The sequence below is a fragment of the Photinus pyralis genome, unplaced genomic scaffold, assembly GCF_008802855.1.
Source record: "Photinus pyralis isolate 1611_PpyrPB1 unplaced genomic scaffold, Ppyr1.3 Ppyr1.4_LG9, whole genome shotgun sequence".
Classification (NCBI taxonomy): Eukaryota; Metazoa; Arthropoda; class Insecta; order Coleoptera; family Lampyridae; genus Photinus; species Photinus pyralis.
In genome coordinates this window covers 19,293,703-19,320,828 of record NW_022170878.1, presented here as the reverse complement: position 1 = coordinate 19,320,828, position 27,126 = coordinate 19,293,703, and the positions used below count along the sequence as shown (strand labels likewise).

General features: G+C 38.0%; 3 protein-coding genes across 3 annotated transcripts; 1 reads left to right on the top strand and 2 right to left on the bottom strand.

Annotated features, from left to right (window-relative positions):
• Window positions 1-1,566: 1,566 nt before the first annotated feature.
• On the bottom strand, window positions 1,567-2,625 carry LOC116180052. Its single transcript, XM_031499880.1, has one exon. It carries the CDS (start codon window positions 2,623-2,625, stop codon window positions 1,567-1,569), a length of 1,059 nt encoding a protein of 352 aa, XP_031355740.1.
• A 4,912-nt stretch (window positions 2,626-7,537) lies between these two features.
• LOC116180460 (structural maintenance of chromosomes protein 1A) lies at window positions 7,538-14,757 on the bottom strand. The gene is made up of 15 exons (XM_031500449.1): window positions 14,533-14,757; window positions 14,363-14,483; window positions 14,058-14,312; window positions 13,843-14,011; window positions 13,584-13,796; window positions 13,068-13,534; window positions 11,810-12,023; window positions 11,386-11,760; window positions 11,216-11,338; window positions 11,041-11,172; window positions 10,919-10,984; window positions 8,528-9,213; window positions 8,338-8,482; window positions 7,754-8,290; window positions 7,538-7,709 (listed from the first exon to the last, which is right to left on the bottom strand). The coding sequence occupies exons 1-15, from the start codon at window positions 14,642-14,644 to the stop codon at window positions 7,650-7,652; spliced, it is 3,675 nt and encodes a 1,224-aa protein (XP_031356309.1). The 5' UTR covers window positions 14,645-14,757; the 3' UTR covers window positions 7,538-7,649.
• A 7,154-nt stretch (window positions 14,758-21,911) lies between these two features.
• On the top strand, window positions 21,912-23,083 carry LOC116181289. Its single transcript, XM_031501598.1, has 3 exons — window positions 21,912-22,194; window positions 22,645-22,836; window positions 22,885-23,083. Exons 1-3 carry the CDS (start codon window positions 22,111-22,113, stop codon window positions 23,056-23,058), a joined length of 450 nt encoding a protein of 149 aa, XP_031357458.1. The 5' UTR covers window positions 21,912-22,110; the 3' UTR covers window positions 23,059-23,083.
• Window positions 23,084-27,126: the final 4,043 nt, after the last annotated feature.

Here is a 27,126-nt window from a genome sequence, read left to right as displayed (position 1 = left end):
TCAGATCGACCCGGAAAAAAAATTTTCTTATAGAATGGGGCCTGTAGAATCCATAATTTCAAACAGTTCCAAGATTGGGCTACTAGTTCAAAAGTTACAGCCCTTTGAATTTTTTTTCGAAATTAGTTTCTAGTCTATAACTTTTGATTGAGAAGTCTGATCGAAAAAGTACGAATTGTTTTGGATTCTACGCACCAAAATTAATAAGAAAAAGTGTTTCCCGAGAAATTTTGGTGCAGTCGATTTTTGGTAAAAAAGGAAGGTTATACACTGCCTTTTTTTGAGCCCCGAAAAAAATTGTCTCAGATCGACCCGGAAAAAAATTTTCTTATAGAATGTGGCCTGTAGAATCCATAATTTCAAACAGTTCCAAGATTGGGCCACTAGTTTAATAGTTACCGCCCTTTGAATTTTTTTTCGAAATTGGTTTCTACTTAGGAATTATTCCTTAAACTTCAAGCAACTATACAGGCGAATTTTAAAAAAAATATACGCATCTTTCTTATTTGTAGACGAATTTTTTAGTTAAATGACTGAAATCGAATTTGACTGTTAATGTGGAAACGCGCTTTTTGTAAATCGTTTACGATTTCTTTTTTAACTTGTCGAGTATTAATTACAGTTTTAATATCCGATTGCCTCCGTGTCAGACGTTATCATTACTTTTTCTTAATCTTTTATGTGCTGCGCGATTCACTACCCCTGTTATTTGTTTGTTTGTGTTGATTTTGCAGAACACGCCCTTTAGAATTCAAACGGCCGCTACGACCAGAATTCAAAGGTATTTTCGACGATTCCTTGATTTAACGTTTGAATTCACACTGGTTTTCGATACCTTCGAATTTTATTATTACATTTTTATTATATAGCTCCGTTGTTCACTGCGGAAGCCTGTTTTGATATTAATATTTTCTCTGACGACGTGTTGATCGCCTTTTACTAAAAATCATTAAATTAAGTTCTCACTCTTCTATTTTGACATTTATTCAAGACTGACTGGTGCGTATCCGGTTTACTATTACTGCGTTACCCTTTTTGCATATTTTTGCTAGTGAATAAGAACCCCGATGTTAACCCTTAACCCACCTCTACTTCGGTACATCCCAACCCGGCGAGGCCGACCCGGCGACGGACGACCGGGCGATGGCCTTCCTGGCGAAAGCCAACCGGGCGATGGCCCAACTTGGCGACGCACAACTGGACGAAATTTGAAAAATATACAAGTATTTTATATTACATTATTACCCAATATTTAACGTTGTGTATATTGAAAAATACTGTATCTACGAATTTTTTATTAAGGGCTTATATTCTATTCCAGGAAGAAAGGGTATTTTATAAAAATTTTCTTGTAAACGTAATTAAATGTTTTCAAAATGAGCAATCACATTTTTCTTTGTATACGTTAATAAGTAAAAAGAGGCAGTACCGCTGTTCATGGTCCTTCACGGTGAGAATGATAAAATATGAACAGATCGACATAAACTATCTTTATTAAAGGCAAATGTACAAATAATGAAAACTGAATACATACAGTACAACTCAAAAATAACAACAATAGATTACCTACTCCATGCGGTAGTTGTGTGACAAACCTCGCAGATATTCAATTATACTGCCTGCATCAAAATTTTGAACTTTCGTCAAAATTCTTCTGTCTGCTTCGTCGTATCGGCGTCGTTTTAAAGGGGGTTCACGTGCAGCTACGAAATCCTCGTACGTAGCATCAAATAATTTTTGGATTTTCTTGAGCCCATCCAAAAATTTCCAGATGCTTGGGTGTGCTACGCCAAATCCTAGTTGCAGTTTCCGATGGAGCGCTTCGGCATAGTTATTTGTTCGGTCGCTTCCTGCTAATGTCCTTTGCAACACCGACCAGGTGGCATATGGAAAATTCGGAGGAGCCCTAGTGCCGTTATTTCGAAGTCGGCCCACGTAAGTGTTTGTGAACCAGGCTACTATTGGTTCCAAATCATCTGTGACATAATTTTCTAAGTCAATAAGTGCTTGCATTAGATTTTCCTCAGGTACAAAAGCCAATGATGTAATCATTCGCGCTTGCAAAGCGAAATCCGCATCGGTTTGGTATCTACCTAATAGATTGCTGCTGGAAAGATGTTTTCGCAGATTTTGTACGAGATGGAAAAAACATCCTCGTACATCGGCTTCCGGAAATTCAGTGCGTAATGCATCATGAATTGCGACTTCGTAATCCACGTTTATCGTCTCGGGGTTGAAACGAGGCCACTGTTGTTTTATAAGAAAGAATAATTTTCGGTATGTTTGTGTTGTTTTGTTGGGCAGCAGACAGAAGAGCACCGGAAACACGTACCGCTCACCGCGACGGGCAAGAACAACAAAAATTTGTTTGAATAATGGTGGTGCCAATAGAAATGTACCGTCCATGAAGATGTCACGCATGTCGTGTGCCCATGTTTGGTTGTACTCTCTTCCAAAAACAAGAATACGATTGTCATCGTCATTTCCGGAATCCATTAACAAATAATTTTCGAAAACTCCCTCGGATACCTCGTACTGTTTGTAATTTTCGGGAACCTCAATACCGCGACGTGTGTCTGGAATGGCCGGTGCAACATTTTCCTTTCTACGAACTCGATTGACCATTTTTGCCATCGCCATAGAACTTGAAATTCGCCCTAGAGTTGCAGCTGAAGCATTTTGGAGTACCTCTGTTCTTATTTGGGATGGAGTTTCCATTGTAGAAGCTGCACGGTGTTTCACATTTGTTTGAACTTTAAGCACTTCAATTCGCGCAGCATCACCGGTAGCACAACACGTGTGATTTCTTCGCAAACAGTTGAATGTTCCATCGACACTATTGGTCCAGATTCTTCCACGACAACCACTATACTTTCTATCACATCTCCAAAAAATCGTTGCCCCATCTATGCTATCTTTGTCTTTTACGTAGACAAAGCCTTCGTGCACAAACTTGTTAGTACCTCTTTGCGATTTGACATTATTTTGGTTCATTTTAGAACATGTATTTCTAAGAAAATGAAAAACGGTAATAACTCAAAATTAAATCAGAGCCCACAGGTTGATAAATTTGCAGGTATCTGGAGGGGAGCTACCCGTACTTAAACAAAGAGAGTAGTAAATTTATATTCAATTATTATCTTAGTAATTAACAATTAATCATTGAAATACACAGGTATCATATACAAAGGGGGCTATTGTTAATCTAATAGGTACTTTTCTTTCATTAAAGCCAAGTACCTAGATTAACGTTAACTACCTTTATGCTAACTTGATCATTTATCATATTATATCAATTAGATGGAAATGCGTTAATAAAAGAATTACGGTTAATGTGCATTAATAGTCAATTATCATCTTAGTAATTAAAAAAATATTAATTGAAATACACAGATCTTATATACAAAGGTAGGTAATGTTACTCTAATAGGTACTAGCTAGATTAACGTTACAGGGTGTAATTTAAAAAACGCCGCAAGCTGTAGTTTCTACAATTTTAGTCCGATTTGAATGAATCAAAAACTATGTTTAATGAATACTAAAATACTACAAAATAACCATAATTAAAACGTTTTAAATTCTTATCTTAAGGGCGTACTCATAGTCAATTTTTTTTTTAAATGGCGTGATCTTGTTTTTTTAGGTGAATGCGATAGAATTTTTTTGCTGAATTCAATGATAATTTGCATTGTTACATTAGCCGGAATTTTTTTGCAAAAAAATTAAAGAAAAATAATTTTTTTAATTTTTTAGCATGCTATGGAAACAACTGTCAAACATTGGTATCATGATCAAGCATTTTGTTTGTATGTATGTATGTCCTGAAGGTTTTCATTCCAAATTTATTATACTCGTATTACATAAATTAGATGGAAATGCATTAATAAAAGAATTGCGGTGAATGTGCATTTATTAAAATCGCCTAATATTTTTTGGATGCATTTTAATATATTCCCTATTTCGTCCAGTTGTCCATCGCCGGGTTGGGCCGTCGCCCAGTTGGGTTTCGCCGGGAAGGCTGTCGCCCGGTCGTCCATCGCCGGGTCGACCTCGCCGGGTTGGCGGTGGCCGCCTCTACTTTGCCTGAGCTTACCGGTTACAAGGTTGTTACTTTTGCCTAAAGTGAACGTAACAATATGAAAACTAATAGGGAATTAGAACAATTAGAAATTAACAAACGCGGTTAGAAATGCAATTTTAATTCAGATGTAAATAAAGTAAGATAATAATACTCCTTTACGTGTGTATATTCAGGATGAGGTAACTGTAATTAAAATAAGAGCGAGTTAAAGACGTCTGTTGTTCCCGAATGTTGAATGATAAAAAACTTGGGTAAATATTTGAAAAACTCCTCGTTGTAAGGGGAACCCGTAAATATGAGTGTAAATAGTGGGAAGGCAGCATTGATTAGACGATTGCACGTAGTATCAAATCTGCGCTAGTTATATTCGCAGAACGCGCCGAGCAACCTTAAACCATAATCTGTCCATTGGGTGGATTCCGGGGAAAGAAATTAAGGCAAGAGCGAGTCATAGTCTACAGCAAGTTATTTTCGCGCTGCGGACGATTTTCGCGGCCTTTCCAAGAAAGAAAACTAAGTTTATATTTTCGACGCCCTCTTACCGTGGGGTAGAACAATTAACAGTGAAGGTATATATGAGCAACTAAACCTAAGAGATTACAAGACACACAAGTAGGTAGGTGTTGGCACGGTGATCCGCAGGTAGAGCAAGACCGTGAAGATGGGAATTGATGGACTAGAGTCAAACGACTAGTCCCAGTCGCTTGTAGAAGGGTAGTGAATGACTTACCCAACTCCAGGGTCTTCTGGGCGTTTGAGTTTCCGTATTTATTCCCTGGTGATCCTTTTGTTGCGAAAGTTTGGCCAATAGTGGGTTGGGTGGATCGAGTGGGTTACCAGTTCCGGGGTTGCGACGGCCGGATGTATTCGCGGGAGTAGGAGGCCTAAACAGCGAAATCGTTAAAATTTGGATAACGGGCGATCAAAATTGAGTTGCTCTCGACGAAATTTTATATACTCGGGAATCTAAACATGACAATAACGAAACCAAACTAGTCATTGAAAATGTTGTAATAATCCTAGCGGTCCCCCAAGCCGACACCGAAAATGTTGACTTATCCTATACTTATAGTTCGCAACATAGAGGAACAATTACAAGAATAAGCGACATCTAACATTCGTTGTCAAAAATGTCGTACTTTTCGCGCCACTTTCTAATCTCGGTACGGTTCGGCTGAGACGAAGAGGCACGAATGAGACTCCTACGTTGTGTATTCAATTTTTTTATGTGTTGGGACGTGAGACATAGACGAGAATTAAATAGAACGGAGAATTTTGTGCGTAAGAAAAGACAACACACATACCAAGGGAAACAAAAAAACACAACAAATGAGACATCATAAATGCAAGTGCAAAACATGATAAAGTTTAGAGAGCCCCTTAATTGCTAAGATGCTAATGGCCGTTTGCACCGACAAATTTAAGCGGAGCTTAGCTTAAGCGTAGCTTAAAATCCATGGCAACGATTATTGAGACAATGGGTGCCATGGATTTTAAGCTACGCTTAAGCTAAGCTCGGTTTAAATTTGTCGGTGCAAACGGGCATAAGAGCTCCAATCACGAGACGAGCGGCCTCAGATTCAGCGAAGAATCGGACTGTATCCACGGAGACAGCTTTCTCGCATTGCTAGACCCAACTCCTGCACAAGATGAAAAAGAGACATATAGGTACACCGACAAATCGACATTTTCGTTATGAAAATCTACTAGTCTTCGACATCTGCGAAAAACGGTCGAAATCGAAAACGTGGCACGATTGATGCATACAGAGGGTATCGTACTTATTAAGAAATTTTATTGGTTAAAATTCTAATTAAATCTAATCAAGTTTCTTAATTACCTAGATCAGTCACGTCAACTGAAGTTGAACTGTCGTGGTACAACCATATACTAAAAAAATTCACATATTTCGCCATCCATGCAACCATCGAAGACATTGGAAATGGCAGTCGTATATTGCCATATGTAAAACACAACTAACTTTTATTCAATCGGATTACTTGCTCCACTCGCTCGCTAACACAACCATTGTGCACTATAAATAAAATGAATAAAATAAATAAAATAAATAAAATAAATAAAATAAATAAAATAAATAAAATAAATAAAATAAATAAAATAAATAAAATAAATAAAATAAATAAAATAAATAAAATAAATAAAATAAATAAAATAAATAAAATAAATAAAATAAATAAAATAAATAAAATAAATAAAATAAAAAAAATAAATAAAATAAATAAAATAAATAAAATAAATAAAATAAATAAAATAAATAAAATAAATAAAATAAATAAAATAAATAAAATAAATAAAATAAATAAAATAAATAAAATAAATAAAATAAATAAATAAATAAAATAAATAAAATAAATAAAATAAATAAAATAAATAAAATAAATAAAATAAATAAAATAAATAAAATAAATAAAATAAATAAAATAAAAATAAAATCACGGTCGAGTACGCCACAATCGTCACTTGGTGCGACACCGTTGTCTGTTATGCTTAAACGCAACTCGTAACTTTGTACCCATATAAGTGACTATCTGAAACCATAAAAATTTTCATTGTTAAAAACCACTAGTCTACAATATATTGTACTACCATAAAACAGCATTTTATTTACAGTCACCCGCTAAATAACTTATGATTCAGACATGTTTTCCGGTTTATTCAAAATATCAACCTCAAGATTTGAAGTCAGCAAAATGGCCGGTGAGCGGCGTTTTAAAATTAATAGAAGATCAGCGAACAAATCAGGCGAAAGTTTATCGCCCTTGTGACGTTCAACAACCAACTGGAACAATGAACGTCGATATTTTTGGAAAAAATATAACCTTCCTGGAATCTTAGTGGCCCCGATTCCTATTGTTACACAATTTGAAATGTTTTGTGGATTTTCTTTTACTTTTGTTGTCTTTGTTAATTTAGTTCGTGAATTTGTGTCTATGGCTATGGCAGGGTTTTTGTCCCGAAGAAGGTTTCCCTGACATTGCCTGGTTGTGTGCGTAATCGCTTCTCGACTTCTGCTGCTAAGTACTAAAGGCGTTGTTATTATGACAAAAACAACTAAAATAATTTTTTCCCTCTAAGTCGAAATAATAATGTCCGCTTTGTTAGTAAAACATCGCGACATAGGCACCTGTTACAAATAGTGGTCAATAAAAGTCGTTGTATGACTGCCTACATGTTTATATCCTTTTCCATCAATTGCAGGATGCCATGTAAACATACTTAGTGATGACGTCATAATACACAGAACACGTGCGCGCAAACACTCGTACCCTTTTTTCTTGGCAGTTTGTACATTTTGGTTTTGAAAAAAAAAAATTACCAAAATTTCCAGGTTTTCAAAATAAATGAACCTTTCGGACATCATGACGTTTTCTTTGAGTTTCCTCCCTACAAAACACCAAAACCACCTGACGTGTTTCCCTTTTGAGAAATCAGTCGTGACAAAGTGAAAGTATAAATTTAATTGAAGGAACAAAAGAACACAAAATCTCTTAACAGAATACAAATAGTTTTCCTAAAATCTAATAGATGTCATACTATACGGCTGGCCTTAGTGGGGATACTTAGTTAAATCCACAGTTAGAACCTGGCTAACGAGACATTCCGCTGGCTGAAACAAATAGTCGATTTATTGTAGCACGGCGTTAAACTTACAGTTGGGCAGATTCCGATCAAAGCATCGGCGTGCGAGTAAAACTCCTCCTTAAGCGATATCACTATAGTCTGCAAGGATTCGGTCTTCTCCCTGATATACTTGGCGACTTTACCGATGTTTGTATTATCGAGGGCGGCGTCGACCTCGTCCAGTACGAAAAACGGCGCAGGTTGGTAGCTGTGAATGGCGAAAAGTAGCGCCAGCGCCGCCACTGTCTTTTCCCCGCCCGACAGATTCGACATCGGCTGAAAACGTTTGCCCGGCGCGACGCAGTTGTAGTTGATACCGTCCAGGTAAGGCTCCTCCGGATTTTCGGCGCCCAAGAACGCCTGCGCCGAGTTGTTTTGCGCCAAGGATTTGTAGATGGCGTCGATGTCGTTGGATACGTGATCGAAGCACTTTGTAAACAGATCGTATCGCTGTTGCTTGATACGCTCGAACGCTTGCTTCGCTTTCTTGTTCTGCTTACGTAGCGACTCGAATTCTTCGTTTGTCGACTGCAGCTTACCTTGAGCTTGCTCCAGTTTTTGTAGGGCCTGCAAGTTATCAGTTAAGGGCGTGTAGGAATAGACAGTTGGGTTACCCTCATGTTAGGAGCTTGTATTTTCGTTAAGGTATCCTGTAAGCTTTTAATCGAGTTGTTTAGTTTGTCCGCCATTTTCTTAATTTCGTCTTTTTCTTCTAGGTCTTTTAAGTTGTCAGACAGTAGATTATAATCGATTTGGATTCTGAAAGAGTTACTTTGAGAACTAATCGAGCGCGCTGGCACTCACCTTGCTTCCCTTTCGAATTGTTGACTGGTGCTGTTAGTCTCGGTGGAGGAGGAGGATTGCGAAGGATCTTGCTGAACGATATCCTCCATATTGCCCGCAATCATGGGAATTGCAACATCATCCATCTTGCACTGCATTAAAATATTGTGCCTCTCGTTTTTCTTGCTCTCAATCTTTCCTTCGAGTGAGACGACCTGCTTTTGTGCGCCCTGTATATCTTTGGCGATCGCCCCCACCTCGCGACGCGTCTTTCCGACCTCGTCCTCCATGGCGTCGCACTCCTTCTTCTTCGTCAGCCGTTCCGCCTTCAGCTGCTCCACCTGACGCAAATCCTTGTCGATCTCCTCGCGCTGCTTCACCTCCTGCTTCTTGCACGACTCGAGCTTCTCCTCCTCGTCATTGACGGTCCTCTCCCATCGGCTCACGTTGCTCTGCGTGTCGCGGCTGCGCTCGAACTCCAAATTGCTCGAGATGCGATTGATCTGCTTCTGAAACTCGAGACGCTTCTGCTTCCGCTCCTCCTGCGCGCGAAGCTCTCGGTCCTCGTACTGGCGAATATTGCGGACGCCGATCTCTTGGCAGAACTGCGAAAACACGACGTCCTCGACGCTGTTCATCTTCAGCTTGATCTCCTCGATTTGCTGTTCGCGAGTCTGCATGCTTCGTTCTATTTCGGTAATGTTCGGCTAAACAAAAGACATTATTATTGCAATAGTACGCACTAACTGAGCCTCTAGACTCTGAGCGACCTCCAAAGTATAATAAGACTCTTTTCAACACAACAATTATTTATTTAATGATGCGTAATTTAGTTTAAACAACCGTCTTTTAATTTGTTTATTTTATTCATTCAGATAGGTTTGCGTGTAATGTAAATGTAAAAGTTTATCTGTTGTTACCTCCGGTCGTTGCGATAAGACGTTGCGTTATCGCAGTCAATGAAGTGTAGATAAGCATGTCTTTCGCCGTTAGACATGTGTGCAGTTTATCGTGTGACGACGCTTTAACTTGTTAAGGGTGTATTCCACTTAAATTTTAATTCTATTTGACGTATGATGGGTTGCATAATATGAAATGGTAATGAATAAACAAAGATTGAAGAATTTACCTGCCGAACCATTGTATAAAGTAAACAAGTTTTTTTAACCCTATCTGGAAAATAACGCATGTAAGCAAATAAGTACCTATAAATTAGATATCTTTAAAAAATGTACATTTTTTTACTAATATTCTAGATGTGTTACAAAAAATCGTCTAATTCGGGAACAACACAAAATAAATGAGAACTAACGCTTTTTACGCAAATTATATTTCTTTCCGAAGGATGCTACATGGGAATAATCTCAAAATTTTATCACACTAAAATTTTAGGGGTGTTACGAAAAACGTCAGAAAAGACGCAAACTTTTAATTCACCCAAAAATAAATTACATTTTCCGTGTGAATTCTATTACCCAGTATATTATGGAATTATAATACGTTCTAATGAATCCGGTTTCTTTTGGTAAATTCGAGGGTAAATTAGTCCCGATAAACGCAACAATGCCGCTAATGAAGTCAGGCCTGCCGTATGATGTGTTGCCTACTGTACATTTATAAATGGTGAATGACTCCACTAAACGCTACAAGTTTTCGTAAAAAATTTCGAATGAATATTTCGTCTAAAATTTTTTGTAATTTATGTGAAAGGTTGGTCGATGGCACTATGGTTTGCTAATGTTTTTTCTGAGTATGCTACAGGGAGATTTTTAAAATAATTTGTGTTGACGCCATTTTGCCTATAAAAATTCACTTTTTATTGGCAGTGCTCTAAAAAATTGTTTTTTCTTAAATATTAAAATTTTGGTCTGTAGCATACTTTTTAAATGTATAATTTACACGAAAAAAATTAGCTCCGTCTTTCGTCTCATGTTTTACAGAATTGAGACGAAATATAAATCGCACTATTTTCGCATAAATGTTGTACTACTGGATTACACCCTTAAGGAAGGGGACTACGTGAAACTTAATCAGTCTAGAAAACAAATCGTCAGCCTGTTGATTGGAGTTGGGGAGGGTTTAGAACATTCATTCGAAAATATTGGCATCTATAGAGATAAACCAACCTGCAGACTGTGCGAACGTGAATGTCCCGCATTGGATATGAGAAACAATTGCTTTAATTTAATTTATGCTTATTCAAGGAAGATTCCCCGTTTGGACAGCAATAGGGATTTGAAGCTTTAAAAAAATGTTGTGAGGTGTGAAGCCAGTAAATTTTGAGTCTCTTGTTAATTTAGGCAAGCCGAGGCAATTTAGTTATTCTGACTATTGGAAGTCATTTTCGGTCATTTATTTTGAATTAAAACTGCGTGATATTTCGTACTTTTGTGTGGACAACCAAATACTTACACCAAATTCATTCATCTCTTTTGAAAGGCGACTCAACTCGGCATCGACGACCTTAATTTGCTTTGTCTGCAACAAACTGGCATTAATTACCGCTACAAAAACACCAAAAAGACAAAACTTACAGTGCTTTCCATGTCCGTCTTAGCGTAACGTAATCTCGTCTCCAGCCCGCGTATTTGCGAGTCGACCGTATTTAACTCGGACTCCTTCCGCGACTTCTTCATCGCCTCACGTAACTCCTCGGTGAGTTTCTCCTACGACAAGTTGTAAAATACACGCGCGTCAAAATCGGCGTACCTTTTGAGCTTTCAGTTGTGACATGTGCTTCTCGTCCCAACGTTTAGCCTTCCTTGCCAGATCTAAACTACCGCCAGAAATAATACCCGATTTCTGATAAAACGTCCCATCTAACGCGACGGCCTAAAAAACTGGTTGAGAACACCCCCTTGCTTTTATTAACAACTTACATCGTAGCGACCGCCGAGCTCGTATGCAACTTTCATGGCGTCTTCGGGAGTTTCGCATACCAAAGCGTTATTGGTCGCGAACATAACCGCTCGAGATATCGCTTGGGGCTCAAAGTAAAGTACATCATATAAAAGCTTGACGCCTTTTGGCTCTGTTATATTCCGCAATCGATCTTTTAACGGTTTAGCTTGTAAATAATCTAACGGTAGAAACGTTTCGGGCTCGAGCATTTGCTCTTTTAAATACTTGATGCACTGACGCCCAGTATGTTCGGTATCGACGACGATCGCCTCCATGTACTTACCCAACACTTTGGTAATCGCCACATTGTAACGTTTGTGAGACGGTTGGCACATGTTTATCATTCTGTCGTACTGAAGATTGAATGAGAACCGACGCAAGGTGGCGCCACAGTCTACTTACCACTCCGGGATAATTACTCTTGAAACGCTCGACGATCTCCTGCTTCTTTTTACGGCGCGCGTCCTCGTGCTTATCCGTACGGGCGTCCCCCAACTGCTCGAGTACGTCGTCGAGTTGCTTCTGTACCTCCTGCACGCGATACTTTGAGGAACCGACGTCGGATTGCAGATCTTCCCGCAGGCGCTGCTGTTCCAGCAACGCTTGTTCACTTGTGCTAATTTTACAAAACGACAGAAAATGGGTAAAAGAATGTAAGTAAACAAGTTGTAAAGTATTCCAATTTTTTTTTTCCATTACACGCAAATCCGTCGTGATCGGCTATTCATTTGAAAATTGTTAAAGGAGATTATTTTATGGTGGAAGTAGTGTTTCCTTAAATACTGGAGACAACAAAAATACGATGCTGCTAGTTTCGCGACGGTTGAAGGAACGCCTTGTATCGCAGACCTTGTACGACTAGATTATTTAGATTATTAACAAAAACTGCAAGTAATTTTAAGGTTTCTTACTTTATGTCAACCGCCTGCGTGCGGGGTAATGTCCAAAACGAGCTTTGTAATCTTTTCTTTCTTTCAGGGATTTTGTTTTAATTTTTTTTAGTCAATTGTGTGTTTATTCGAATCCATTGTGCAACCCGGATAAACTTTTAACGTTGATAATAAGAGAACTTTGACAGAAAGCATCATGGTACAGTACGGTGTAGTAGATAACATCTTTTTAAATAAACGGATTATACCTTCCCCATGAAATTTATTAATAGTTATATATAATCTTATAAAAACACGACCAGTTTCGACGTTTCAGTCATCTTCATGTGAAAAATAAAAGGATCGGTTGTAGCTTACAATCAGTGGTTAAAAATTTCGGTAATAGAATAATTTAAATTTGAAAATACTTGATAAAGTGGTAAAGAACAAGTAAAATTTATTTATAAATAAAAATTTAAAAAAAAATCAAATAAAATAAATTAAATAAATTTTACTTGAGTACATGAAGATTACCACTTTATCAATACATAGGTACTCAAAATGGAACAATTCATAGAAAAAAAATTGAAAATACTTGTATCGATAGAAAATAAACAGGTCGGGACGGAGTTTTATGTTTTTAACATCGTAATTAAAAGCAAATTAAGGGTAGGTTGGTGGGAACCGCACGATTAATGTAGAAACCATTACTGCACACGAGGGTCCCATGGGGGGTATAATAATAATGATAATCAATAAAGGCCCTAGAGCTACTCGCGTGTTCTACCTACCGAATATGCTCCGCTAATTTCTCAATGCGCTTCTCCATTTCCTCCTTTTCATGCCCCTTCTGTTGGTGCTTATTTTCCGACTCGGTTCGCAAGCGATAAACGTTATCCAACCGATCCTGATCGGATTTTTGCTCTCTGTTCACCGAATCCAAATCCTGCATATACCTCGCAGACCTTTTCGCCGCCTCCTCCTTTAAGTGATGATACTCGCGCACCTGCTCGTCCTCGAGGTGAACGTCACGTCCCTGACTCTGCGACTCGCCGGCGATGGTCACCTCGTATTCGTCCTTCGAACGTTCAACCTCCGCCAACTCCTCCTCGAGTTTGCTTATGTCGTTATTATGAGCCTCGTTCGCCTTACGTGCCTGCTCGAGCGTCTTAACGGCCCCATCGAGCTTCTTCTGCATGTGAGATACCCGCTCCTTCGCCTTAATAAACTGCGGCCGCTTCTTTGATATCTCCACTTCCTAAAACTCGATGCTTAACCGCTCGCCGGCGTGCAAATTAACAACTTACCACTTCGCGAATGTCCTGCTCTATCTTGGCCAGCTCGCGGCTGTGCTTCCCCTGTTCCTTTTTCTTCTCCTTGAGCACCTCCTCGGCTTTCTCCTTCTTTCGTTCGATCTTGTCCACCTCCCTGTGTTTCGATTTGAGATCGCCCTCTAGATTTTTCATCTCGCGCTCGTTGTGAAACAACCGAAACAGCTGATGCTCGACGAGCTTGTCGTTCTAAAACAAGTCTCCGTATCGACTGAACAAATTTCGGGACACTTACGAGATCCTCCTTCAATCGTGCGTACTTATCAGCCTCCTCCTTCTCCAACCGTGCCTCTTTACGCTCGGCATTAATACCTTTCTTCTTCTGATAGGCGAAGTTAATATCCTCCTGCGCCTTTTGCATCTGCACCTTGAGCCGTTCATACTCCTCGCGCAACGCCCCCGAACTAAAAAGACAATGCGGGTACAGAGACATCGTGCAACGAAGCCTACCCGCTGATCTCCTCGAACAGTGCGGTCATTTCCTTGGGATTTTTCATCGCGACCGACTCGACAGCGCCTTGAAACACCAGGAAGTTTTTCGCCTTAACGTTTATGCGTAACTTTTCAAGCTCGCCGAGGTACTCTTGGTTCGAGACGACGTTGTTGTTAATACGATACTCGGAGGAAGATCCTTGGACCGAACGCTGAAAACTGATCTCTTTACCTTCGTCCTCGTCCAAAATGAAAACTGCAGTAACCGACGCGCTACGGACAAAGATTTAAACCGCTCTTAACTAGCGTGACGGTTGACTAACCTTCGTGAAACCGGCCGGTTAATCGCCGCCCCGTGAATTAAGTCGCCCAGTCGTCTCACGCGGAGGCTCTGTGTGCGTTCCCCCATAACGAAACTGATGGCGTCCATAAAATTTGATTTGCCTACAATTTGGGAGATTTGCGTAACAGGCGGATAGCAAAGGACACTTACCTGAGCCATTGGGGCCGATGACGGCGTTGAAAGGTTGAAGGGGTCCGATAACGCGTCGGCCTCGATACGATTTGAAGTTTTCAACCTCGATGTGTTTTAAGCGAGGGGGCATCTTGTTTGTTATTTCTTTTAACTTAAATATCTAATAATTTTATTTGAAGAAAGCTTGTGTACATTTCTGTATACCAACCAGAGACATGGAGAGAGTGTCTCTGATACCAACATAACCCGCTATTGATGTCAGAGGTACCAACGGAATTCAATAAATTAACCAAAACGCAGTGTTTGAATCTTATACCAACCTTAGAAACTTGTGATTAAAGTGCATAAATGTTGTACCGGGTGATCCAAAATAACTGCCAATGTTTAGAAGGTGGTTTATGCAGTAATCGTTTTTTATATGAATTTTTATTTTGTTGTCTGTAACGCGATCCATGTTTTTTAACAAACAGTTCTTTTCAAAGTTTCTGGCAAGTGCAACAAAAGTACATACATTAAGAGAAAATACTTTATAAGGATATGAATACTGATTTATTCATTTTAAAGGGACACTATCAAGTACAACGTGCAACACGTTGTAATGTTCTTAACTCCCAGGTTCTGCGTTAACTTCACACTACAAAAACGCGGAAATAAAGTCAACCCGGCAACGTTTAAAAATGGCCACCAGAATGACTAATCCCTCCAAAACCAAACAAGATCCCGCTTAAATTTGAGAAGTAGCACGTGATCAAACATCTAAGGCAGGCCCCCCTTACATTGGTTGTAAACAACGCTATGACCTGAAGCACAGTAGGGAAGGAACGTAAAATAAATAAATGAAATTGTGAAAAGTTTGTTTAATAATGATCATATTCATAGTGATGTGGATTGTAACAAGTGTTTTTATTTTCAAACACTCACAAAATTCAAAAAGGTTTATACAATATTGAAAAAAAAACATAAATGACAGGTAATTTTACAAAAATATTTGTAAATTACATAAAAAAACATAAATTACTTGTAATTTTACTGTACAATTACGGTTTTTTTTTTAAATGGTAAGTTACATTAATTACATAAAATACATAAAAAACATAAACAATTGGTAATTTTACAAGTAATATTACGCACTTTAAAAAACGTGTAATTTAAAATCACTAGTTTCTAGTCTATAACTTTTGATTGAGAAGTCTGATCGAAAAAGTACGAATTGATTTGGATTCTACGCACCCAAATTAATAAGAAAAAGTGTTTTCCCGAGAAATTTTGTTGTAGTCGATTTTTGGTAAAAAAAGGAAAGTTTATACACTGCCTTTTTTTGAGCCACGAAAAAAAAATTGTCTCAGATCGACTCGAAAAAAAAATTTCTTATAGAATGTGACCTGTAGAATCCATAATTTCGAACAGTTCTAAGATTGGGCTACTAGTTCAAAAGTTACAGCCCTTTGAATTTTTTTTCAAAATTGGTTTCTAGTCTATAACTAAAAAGTACGAAATGATTTGGATTCTACGCACCCAAATTAATAAGAAAAAGTGTTTTCCCGAGAAATTTTGGTGTAGTCGATTTTTGGCAAAAAAGGAACGTTATACACTGCCTTTTTTTGAGCTCCGAAAAAAAAATTGTCTCAGATCGACCCGGAAAATAAATTTTCTTATAAAATGTGGCCTGTAGAATCCATAATTTCAAACAGTTCCAAGATTGGGCTACTAGTTCAAAGGTTACAGCCCTTTGAATTTTTTTTCGAAATTGATTTCTAATATTCATAATTATTAAAATTGTGAAAACCCGGAAATTTAGTTGATGTACATTAATATAAGCAAAACCAAAAGGTGTCGTACTCGCGCAAAAGTAACTGCTAAGGGTAAAAAAGTACGACGTAAATAACCTCGCGGTTTGATTAATACAGTCCAAAAGTTAGTTAACAAAATAGTTTGTAAAATTTGTAAAAGTTTAAGTATTAGGTAACAAAGATAGTAAATGCATATACACAATGTTGGTTACACTCAAGCTTAAAAACAAATTTTGGGAACAAAGGGTCAGGTAAAAGCAGATACCTGAGTTCTGAGAAAGGGTTAAGACTTAGGAGTACACTCATCTCTGGTGTAATAAAGTCTTTTGTTAAAAACAAGATGGAAAATTACATGGCCTTGTAGGCAAATTCAACTAAAGACGAAACATGTGGAAATTACGAATCGTAACTCATTTGTCGCACAGATTCTAAACCGAAGAGTTTTGATTAGCATAATCTCACCCCCGCAAGATAGGTAGCGTCGCCCCTGGTTCGGGGTTTCGAGCCTACAGTTGAAAGTCAAAGACAATAACGGAATTAGGTTTCGTAGCTCAATTTTTACTACAGTTTTTACCACCCCCGTGACTGCTTCATTCACGGAGAAAAATGTTAGTAACAAACAACAACTCAGTGCATACATCAAACGAATCGGTAATTTCAACACATTAAAATAAAATGATCAAAACTTATATGAATGTTACTTCAGGGACAAGACCAAGTAATCAACACATAAACATAAATTAAGCACGCATTACACCAAAAACGTAAACTATTACAAACAAAAAGGATAAGGGTATTAAACATGTCATTCTGCATTGCGGTTAAACCAAGTAAATTTCAAAAACAAAGATTGAAACACACAAAAAATATAAAATGCGGCATACAAAACACAAATACGATATAAAGAAATGCAAAAATTACTACCTGCATTAAATAACACAAAATAACAATAAACATTTATGGAGCGATGCGTTCACGACCACCATTCAAGACAAGATGCTCAACGTAACAAATTTTCGTGCTCTCCAGATGGCGCAAATCGCTTTCCCCTCGTCAATGAATAAAGCCCCTCGTAAAAATTGCGCGGTTGCCAACTCTCAAGAATGTGTGCATCGCCGTAAGTTGTATATACAGGGTGGAACCTCTCAACGTTTAGAAGATGCTATTATAATCGACTTGGTTGTGCTTTCTGCAATTCAACGAAGAATATGCTACCTACCATGTTAGTGTCAGTTTACGGCAGGAACGCACGAACGGACGGACTCAAGCGCCACCTGACGAAAATCTCGCGCCTGGACGAGATCGGTGGTATCTGAGGAAAGACGGTTCGGTCAGAGATGTTAAACTACAGGAATTCTGCGGTCCGGTCCAACAAATGGCGGCGGTTACTTCGGTAACCCTAAAACAAGGTTACAGCCCAACCGGCCAGTTTCCTTGAGAAATTAAATGCAGCGGTAGAAAACAAGTTGAAAATGTAAACTAATGACGGTAAAAATTGCTACGGGGGTTCCTTCTGGACTTGAAAATTACCATCGGTTCCGCCCGGCAAGGCAAACCATCTTCTTCTCAGGCTGCTCAATCGATAAAAATAAATGCTCCGGCTAACTCAAATCGGTGGGCTTTTAACTCTTTTGAAACTGCGTAACAAACCTTAACCTGCCGCCTACCAGTCTCCTGCCTCAACTCCTACTCCTCTCTTTCCTTCCCCTCGTTCTTCGTTAAAGACATAGGCACATTGAACCAAATAGATAATATATTTAAATGATATTAGAGATACAAACAAATTACAGGGATCTAGCAGTTCTTCTCTCCTCCTTGTAAAAACAATAGCTTAACAATGACAACTAAACTAAATAAAAAATCCTACCAGGTGAGACTAATTTACTCAAGGGGTGGCCATCCTCTACAGTTTGAAAATTTCAATAACAGGTCATCGGTTTTTTCTCCAGCGTGGGCTGGGACTTATTTAAATAAACACAAAAATTTATCCTACTCTTTGGTAATCGTTCATTGGACTTTAATAAACAATCAAATCAAAATTTTTTTACTATAGCTTAATTACCAAAAAGTGGGATTTTACAGAACGTTACAAATTTAATTAGACTAACCTTTACAACATTTGTACAGCCGATCTTGTGAACTGCTCTTTCCTCTGGTACAGGGTGGATGTGATGAAACCTGACACTTAGGTCTCTGTGACTTCCTAGGGGGTGGCTTGAAATTAACACACGGAAACAAAATCCACGGTGCCTATCCTTCCTCGGAACGAAAGCAAAGTTTAGTGTTTGAACTGAAGCTTAGTCCAGGAAATCCTTCGCGTGGCGAGTGGGAGACGGCTAGTTGCCAAAGTTTCTACACAGTGGTGTATTTAATTTAAACAGTGACCCCTACTATTTCCTTCCACCGGCTCTTAGAGTTTATTAACTTTGATCGCCTGCGGGAGACAAATTTTTGAGTTAGCGGCACGGCAGAACACAAATTTTTATGATCACTATCCGACGGTAAATCGCGATTTGTTCTTGGGTGGTTCGACGTATTATTTCACCAGCTCTTCTTGGGGCAAATATCTCTCCAAAAACGCAGCGCTCCTTCGACAAATGACCGTACGGCACTAGTAGGAAATTCCACCTGGGGCGGATCCCTAATATCGGCGCCTTGAGGACTAGGGCAGCACTTTGAATTATATATCCTCGAGAAATCACAACGTATCCTAACGCGATTCACTGCATCCAAAGTAAACTGGGGTGAAGCTCAAGGGTTCGCCAAAATATCACCTGATCGGAACCTGGGTCTTAGTCGCAAAAAAAATCAACGCGAAAAGAAAATAACACTTCGAAACGGGTGCAAAAAGCACGCAACTGCGAGCAACCGAAAAAAACCGGTGGCTCAAACCGCTAAGTGTACCAAAACGATCGCTCAAGGTACGTGTTGACCGCTTGACGCACTAACCGCGAGTCTCCTCAAAACGATCGCTCAAGGTACGTGTTGACCCCTCGACGTACAGACCGTGAGTCTTTTCAAAAACGATCCCCTTCTTCAGAATTGAAATGAGAAAACCACACCCAAATTACCATAAAACAAAAATGGCTCCCGCTAGAAATTCTCCCATTGGTTTAGATAAAGAAGACTTAACCCACTCTAACTTCGTCGTCAACCTCCAGGAACTGCTGAATAAGCTGATCTCACGGTTTTCTGCTGACGAATTGAAACCCCCTTATCTCTTGATGGCTCGGTGCTATATCCGCTCCTATTCTCGGTCTAGACGGCGCCTTGGGTGATAAACGAACGACAAAAACTCGCATTACTCATGATGACGTCAATCAACTTTGCACTCTTCCCACGACGAAATTAAATCTGAGCGAAATTAAATCTATCGGACCATAGTCTTGAGCGAACCGAAATGCCCAAACACAAAATTTCTAACCGGAACAAATAATGAAATATACAGGGTGACCTGCACTATCATGACAAGAAATTTCGAATTTTTTAATGAAATTTGGCGCGAAATAAAACTACTCGTTACAAAATGCTAAAGCAACACGGCAAAAGGATCGATACGGTACGGTTGCAAATATAATCGGTAAAAGACGTAACTTACGGCAATTAAAAGACATAAAGATTCACTTGCTTACGGTCAGTAAAACAGGCAGGAGGTATAACTTACTTAAAGCACTCAAAAATGGCAAATGATCCCCACAAAATCAAGCGTTTACCTTATAAAGAAATCCGAATTTTGTGGAAATGGAACAGGGAAAATTGACCTCGTCGCGTATATTCAATACGAAATCGGATCAAATCAATTCGATTTTTAATTAATTACTCGGCTCCTGTTCGTGTTAAAATTCCCGAACATATGGCAATCGCTTCGTTAATTAAGCGCGAACAATTTGACACCAAAATCGGCGCTCTTTTACTGTAACTCATTTAATTAGTGCATACATACTCAAAAGGCTGCAAGGGCGCTCATGAACTCATTATATTAATTAACTTTATGTTAATTGCAAGTTTTCGGATACAGATTTTTGTACTGATAACGAGCAAAACAACTTGCTTCGGAACTTGTTTTCTCCTCGCTTTTACTTGCTATGACCTATGGGGAACTAAAACGTCCTATAAACAATTAACTGCGCTGAAACCAAAAAATATTAATTGTCCCTCATCTTCGCCATGACGAGAGCCTTCGGTGGTTACAAAAATAATTCCAAAACCTTCGAAGGCCTTTTAAACTCTCTAAAAACACGTGCGAACATTCAGGGTTTAAGGATCTTCAAGTTCTGATAGTTACTGAAACAACTTAAGGCCTCCCAAGACGATTTAAACCCATTAAAATTTTCTGAAACCCTTTTTAGCCTAGTTCTTTCGTTGTCGTAATCCTGATGTACAATTTTGCACTACTTGCAAGTATTGATTTCACTGTAGTTGAGTGCTGTAAAGTAATATACGTATTTTAATTAATTCGTCGGTTTCTTCCACATCATGCAATAATGTATAATTAAACAACTAATTTGTTTCTTCAACGAAAATTCTGAAATTTTTTTAGAATTTTAAGCGTCCAGTTTTAACTCGAGGGTGCGCTCGCTCGCTCGATGGCTTTATGTCCATCGATTTAAAAGAGAACGGATGGACCGCGGATTGCGATGAAATTTTGCAGGTGGATTCTTTATCAAAATTGTAGTTCGGAGTTCGTGAATTGGCAATGTAGGCCAAGAAATATTGAAGGCCCTGTAATCCTAGCGGTCTATTCAGCCGATACTCAAAACGTTGACTTACCCTATACTTACCGTTGGCAACTCTGGGAAAAAACTACAAGCAGAGCTAGCTACTTTTCCAGTCGTAACGGTGGATGTTTCGCGGCACTTTTGAATTTGGATGGCAGTCGGCTCGATATATGGGTAGCACGAATGAACTCCTACGTTGTGTAATCGGTTCTTGTATGTATTGGGACGTGAGACATAATCGGGAAGGGAATTAAATAAAAGGCAGAACTTTTGTGCGTAAGAAATGACAATAACAAATAAATATATTACGCACACAAAAAGACCATACCAGAGAAACCTTCTACGGGACAAAAACCCCGGCATAGGCTACACAAATACATGAAATAAATCACCTACAGCAACAAAATGCAAGAGAAAATACACATAAATAAAACATCTCAAATTCTATGATAAAAATCAGATAATCAAATCAAATGCAATTGAATCAAATTGTGGCAAGAATTCAATAACTAATAGTTAGTACAAGAAAGAATAAAATGGTTACTACCTGTAAATACACCTTCAAAACACCACGCCCAAAATAATCAAGAACCATAAAAAATTGTTTTGCGCGTGCGCAATCCGATTTTTTTTATTTGTTAAAATCTGTATTGAGAGAAATCGACTTCCATGCTTTTTTCTCAGAATTGTGGGTTTTTTGTCAGAATTTTGAAGATTTCTTTCCTATAAAATTCTGTGATTTTTCGCAAAATTCGAATTCTGACTTTTTTTAGAATCTAATTCTTTGGCGCCAATGCACCGTCCTAAAAAGGAAATTACGGTTATGTTTCAAAAACTTTCAATGGAAGTAATCTCTACGTGATGCAGTTAAACAATACTATTAATAGGTCGCAATTTGTTAGTAGGTACATGTATAAACTCAGTAAAATGAGGGCAGTTATTGCGGTAGGTAATGCGATTTTGCGTGAATAAACAGATTTCATCTGGAGATCTCGTTGGAATTGGTGACTATTTCAAGATGGTTTATTATCGTAGTGTTTCGGCGGTCTTAAAAGTTTAATTTAGTTATCAACTCACTGGCGGATATCATGCCCGTGTTAGAAGCGCAAAATCGATCCGATCGTCACACACCACCTTCATTATCAACAACCACCAGTCAAACTAATTTAAGGGTAAGTTCAAACCATGCATTAATCACCTATTTGAGATAACTCTCCATAAAACGGCGACAAAAGCACCATTTTGTTACACTTTTAGTAAACATTGTTAAGGGATGAATTAATAAAATTTCCGTTCATTCTTCTGACACCCTTAAAATCTTTCGCCATGTAGACATGAATAAATGGTTCGCAAAATTAGAAAAATCGAAAAACTAAGAAAGAAACTTTGAATGCAATTTGAGGAGGTGGATCGCAAGCGAAACAGAGATTTTTCCGGAAAATGTTTCTTGTTTCTTTCTACCACCTATTTTAAACTTGTGCCTTCTAGGGAAACTCCTGGAACAAATAACATGAAATTGCATCCAAGCACGGTTTTGCGAGGTCTTCCATACCAGGCCAGACTTTTTATCCCGATAGTCATTCATAACTCAAGCCTTATTAAGCTAATACGTATATTTTCAGGAGGAAAGAAAACGTACAGGAAGATACGTGGCGGCCGGAACTGCAATATTTCTCTCGATAGTGGGCGTCTACGAGACCCTGATCCGGGGCGCCCCAGAGTATGCCGCCATCTTTCTTCCCGCTGTTATTATTATTGTGTACGTGCTATGGATCTTAAACAATTCAAAAAATCAAAACTCCAAAAGACTAACAGTTCGTATAACTTCATCATACGTTCAGGAAGTTAATAATCATTTTCAGAAAAATAAGCAGGGCACGTCGCAGGACCTCGTGGAGGTATCTACGTCAACAGAAAAGTTGTTACCCATCAAGGCCGATAGCGCAAAACATTCAAGAGGTAAAGCTGAAAGGATGCAGACGGATCGAAAGGTCGCCAAAGGCAAATCGTTCAATCGATCATTTTCCATTGCTTGAATTTTACACAAATATTATTATTATTATGTCGTATATATAAAGCTTAGTTTAATCTTCGACATATGAAAATATTTATTTTACCTTTGTATATATTAAATTATACCGTACCCGATGACTGACAGTCTCCACGTTTCCCCAAACGGTAGAAGTACGCGTTACGTTGAACAAAAATAGTTTGCTTATAAATAAATGACGCCGACAATTACCGTGCTTAATCAGTTAAAGTTAAAGAAATATCAGAAAATGTCTCCACGCGCGATCCAAATTCTGTGCAAGTAATCTCTCAAAAAATGGCACCCAAATTGTTCTGTATACTTGTGTTGAGGCACCAGATTCAGAATTTGCCTAAAGATGCAGTATGGTGTTTATGACCATACAAAAAAAACTTATTAACAACGCGACAATGGCGCCAGCACAAGAGGATTATGCTGTTGTCAGTTTGGTATCATTGCGATGAGGCATTATTAGTCCATAAGACCTCATACTGCATCAGATTGTTGATGTAAGGGTGTCGTCCTAGTCTTCACAACACCCAATCGCTTGCACACATTTTTGAAACAGAGCAGATTCGATGTTTCTATCCTGATCACTATTCACGTAATAAACTTCCGTGGGTCGACCTCTTCAGGAATGTTAAAATGACTTTGAACATAAATTGCTACCCCAAAATCCCCAAAACGATCGACTCGTGTTTTTTTATACAATGTAAAAATTTCAAATAACTTGCATTTATCAATGAGTCGAAGTTTTCTCAAAATTACAGCCGATAGCAGTCAATTGGACCTCTCATATCGCCCCGATATCTAAATTTGACTACTCGTTGAAAATGCATTTTCGAAGATGGTTGACTATTTGAATCAGGATCAAACTGGGCTTCATATTTGGTAGTTTTGAAATTTTGCTTACTCACTGTAATGATTTACTATGTTCCGCAGTATGGAAACGTCAATTATCCCCTTGCATAATTGGGGTTTTATCAGCCAGCGGAAGCACTAATTAATCGTCTTTAAACTTTTTACCGGATGCCGTTTAATCCAGAATCTTATTATCGCCCCCCGTATAACCAAGACAGGTACACTAATTTGGTTAATAAACGTGTTTTTTTTTATCGTATTTAACAATTCCAAGTGTAAACGCAATGAAACGCTTTGTACCTTTGACCACAACGCTTTCGTAGTAAAAATGGATTTAAGCGCGATCACGCTAATTAAATAAAGCAAACAAATCCAAAATGCTCGCCCACGTAAATTCGTTTTACTCGTAATAAATTTCAAATCACACCCGACAATAATTTCGTCGAATTGGCGACACAGTATGCCCTTGTAATTCGACAATTAACTTCAACTTTCGCAATAAAAATGTCAAACACGATTAAGCGGCCGTGTTATCTTCCGTATATCTCGATTATTCGTCTTGAAAACATTCAGTCCCCGAGTCAAAAAACCGAAGCGGACCCGATGCAAACCAAGCCTCGACCACGATTTTTTTTACATGTAAGGGTAGCAGAACGTCCGTTCTTCATGCTCCGTAAGAACATGGTCGCATTTACATACAGGGAGCTTCCACATAATATGTAAATACGGAAAGGGGGTAGTTCTTTGGCTTATACTACACTATACTAAAAGCTCGCACAAACATAAGTTTACATAAAAAAAACGCTTCGTTGCCAATCTACAGGGTGTTACAATTTCAAAGATTTTCAAGTTTTTTCGCATTCTTTCAGATATTTTGCTTAAATATGAAATACAAATTACGCCGAAAGTCTTTGATCTTTGGTCATATCAATGGTGTACCGGGTGTTGTTTTTTCGGGAGTCCTCTGCATTTTCTTTCAGTGCACCACAGGTAGATCTTGAAACAAGAATGAAAAAAAGTGAAAATCAGTTTTCGGTAGTTAGCTAAATAAAAGTATAATTTTGAAAATGGTCCAGTGGGCCCTGCCTTTATTTAGATAATCCATGGATAATATCTCGTTTTTATTAGCTTTGACAGTTTTGGCATCGAAAATTGTATCTCGTGTTTCAATATGTTTATAAATTAAAGGCTTAAATTGTAAATTGTAATGGGTGGAAATATAACACCCTGTAGATCGGTAACGAAGCGTTATATGAACTTTTAATCATAAAATAAGCCGAAGAATTAATCCCTTCCGTATGTACATCCAGAGCTGGACAGAATACTTTTGGCCCGTAGAATCCATAATTTCAAACAGTTTGAAGATTGGGCTACTAGATCAAAAGTTACAGCCTTTTGAATTTTTTTTCGAAATTTGTTTTTTGTCCATAACTTTTGATTGAGAAGTCTAATCGAAAAAGTACGAATTGTTTTGGATTCTGCGCACCAAAATTAATAAGAAAAAGTGTTTTCCCGAGAAATTTTAGTGTAGTCGATTTTTGGTAAAAAAAAGGAAGGTTATACACTGCCTTTCTTTGAGGCCCGAAAAAAAAATTGTCTCAGATCGACCCGGAAAAAATTTTTCTTATAGAATGGGGCCTGTAGAATCCATAATTTCAAACAGTTCCAATATTGGGTTACTAGATCAAAAGTTGCAGCCCTTTGAATTTTCTTTCGAAATTGGTTTCTAGTCCATAACATTTGATTGAGAAGTCTAATCGAAAAAGTACGAATTGTTTTGAATTCTACGCACCAAAATTAATAAGAAAAAGTGTTTACCCGAGAAATTTTAGTGTAGTCGATTTTTAGTAAAAAAAGGAAGGTTATACACTACCTTCTTTTGGGTCCCGAAAAAAAAATTGTCTCAGATTGACCCGGAAAAAATTTTTTCTTATAGAATGTGGCCTGTAGAATCCATAATAATTTCAAACAGTTCCAATATTGGGCTACTAGATCAAAAGTTACAGCCCTTTGAATTTTCTTTCGAAATTGGTTTCTAGTCCCTAATCTTTGAGAAGTCTAATCGAAAAAGTACGAATTGTTTTGGATTCTACGCACTAAAATTAATAAGAAAAAGTGTTTACCCGAGAAATTTTGGTGTAGTCGATTTTTGGTAAAAAAGGAAGGTTATACACCACCCTTTTTTGGGTCCCGAAGAAAAAATTGTCTCGCATTGACCCGGAAAAAAATTTTCTTATAGAATGTGGCCTGTAGAATCCATAATTTCAAACAGTTCCAAGATTGGGCTACTAGTTCAAAAGTTACTGCCTTTTGAATTTTTTTTCGAAATTTGTTTTTTGTCCATAACTTTTTATTGAGAGGTCTAATCGAAAAAGTACGAATTGTTTTGGATTCTACGCACCAAAATTAATAAGTAAAAGTGTTTTCCCGAGAAATTTTGGTGTAGTCGATTTTTGGTAAAAAAGGAAAGTTATACACTGCCTTTTTTTGAGGCCCGAAAAAAAATTGCCTCAGATCGACCCGGAAAAGTTTTTCTTATAGAATGAGACCTGTAGAATCCATAATTTCAAACAGTTCCAATATTGGGCTACTAGATCAAAAGTTACAGCCCTTTGAATTTTCTTTCGAAATTGGTTCCTAGTCCATAACATTTGATTGAGAAGTCTAATCGAAAAAGTACGAATTGTTTTGGATTCTACGCACCAAAATTAATAAGAAAAAGTGTTTTGCCGAAAAATTTTGGAGTAGTCGTTTTTTGATAAAAAAGGAAGGTTAAGTATTCAAATACTATGCGAAGTATTCGAATACTTCTCAAAGTATTCAAATACCTTGCGAAATATTCGAATACTAAATATTTGTGAAAGTATTTGAGTTACAAATACAAATACTGCTTCCATAAAAGTATAAGTATTTGAATACTTTAAAGGATTTGAATACTATACTATTTACAAAATCGAATACTGCCCAGCTCTGTGTATATCATAACTACGAACATCCTGTATATGAAAAAAAAATCAAAATTTGCCTACATCTCTTCATGATAACAACAAAAACAAACTTAACGCTCCCTTGATAAAAAAAAAATAAAATTCGAAAGTGGTAGTTGGTAAGTGCCGACCGAGTTCACTACTTTTTTCTCTTTCACAGTCTTTCGCTCCCTTTTTACCGCGATCTATTTTAGAAAAAAAATTGCGCGCTAGGAGGGTTCGAACGC

Bases quoted from the DNA above. Each gene is read 5' to 3' on its own strand.
- LOC116180052 (XM_031499880.1), bottom strand. From the start codon at position 2,625: ATGGTCAATCGAGTTCGTAGAAAGGAAAATGTTGCACCGGCCATTCCA.
- LOC116180460 (XM_031500449.1), bottom strand. From the start codon at position 14,644: ATGCCCCCTCGCTTAAAACACATCGAGGTTGAAAACTTCAAATCGTAT. The intron at 11,339-11,385 runs GTAAGTTGTTAA...CCAGTTTTTTAG, and splicing joins AGCTCGGCGGTCGCTACGAT to GCCGTCGCGTTAGATGGGAC. The intron at 9,214-10,918 runs GTAAGTATTTGG...TCTTTTGTTTAG, and splicing joins AAGAGATGAATGAATTTGGT to CCGAACATTACCGAAATAGA.
- LOC116181289 (XM_031501598.1), top strand. From the start codon at position 22,111: ATGCCCGTGTTAGAAGCGCAAAATCGATCCGATCGTCACACACCACCT. The intron at 22,195-22,644 runs GTAAGTTCAAAC...GTATATTTTCAG, and splicing joins CCAGTCAAACTAATTTAAGG to GAGGAAAGAAAACGTACAGG. The intron at 22,837-22,884 runs GTTCGTATAACT...AATCATTTTCAG, and splicing joins AAAACTCCAAAAGACTAACA to AAAAATAAGCAGGGCACGTC.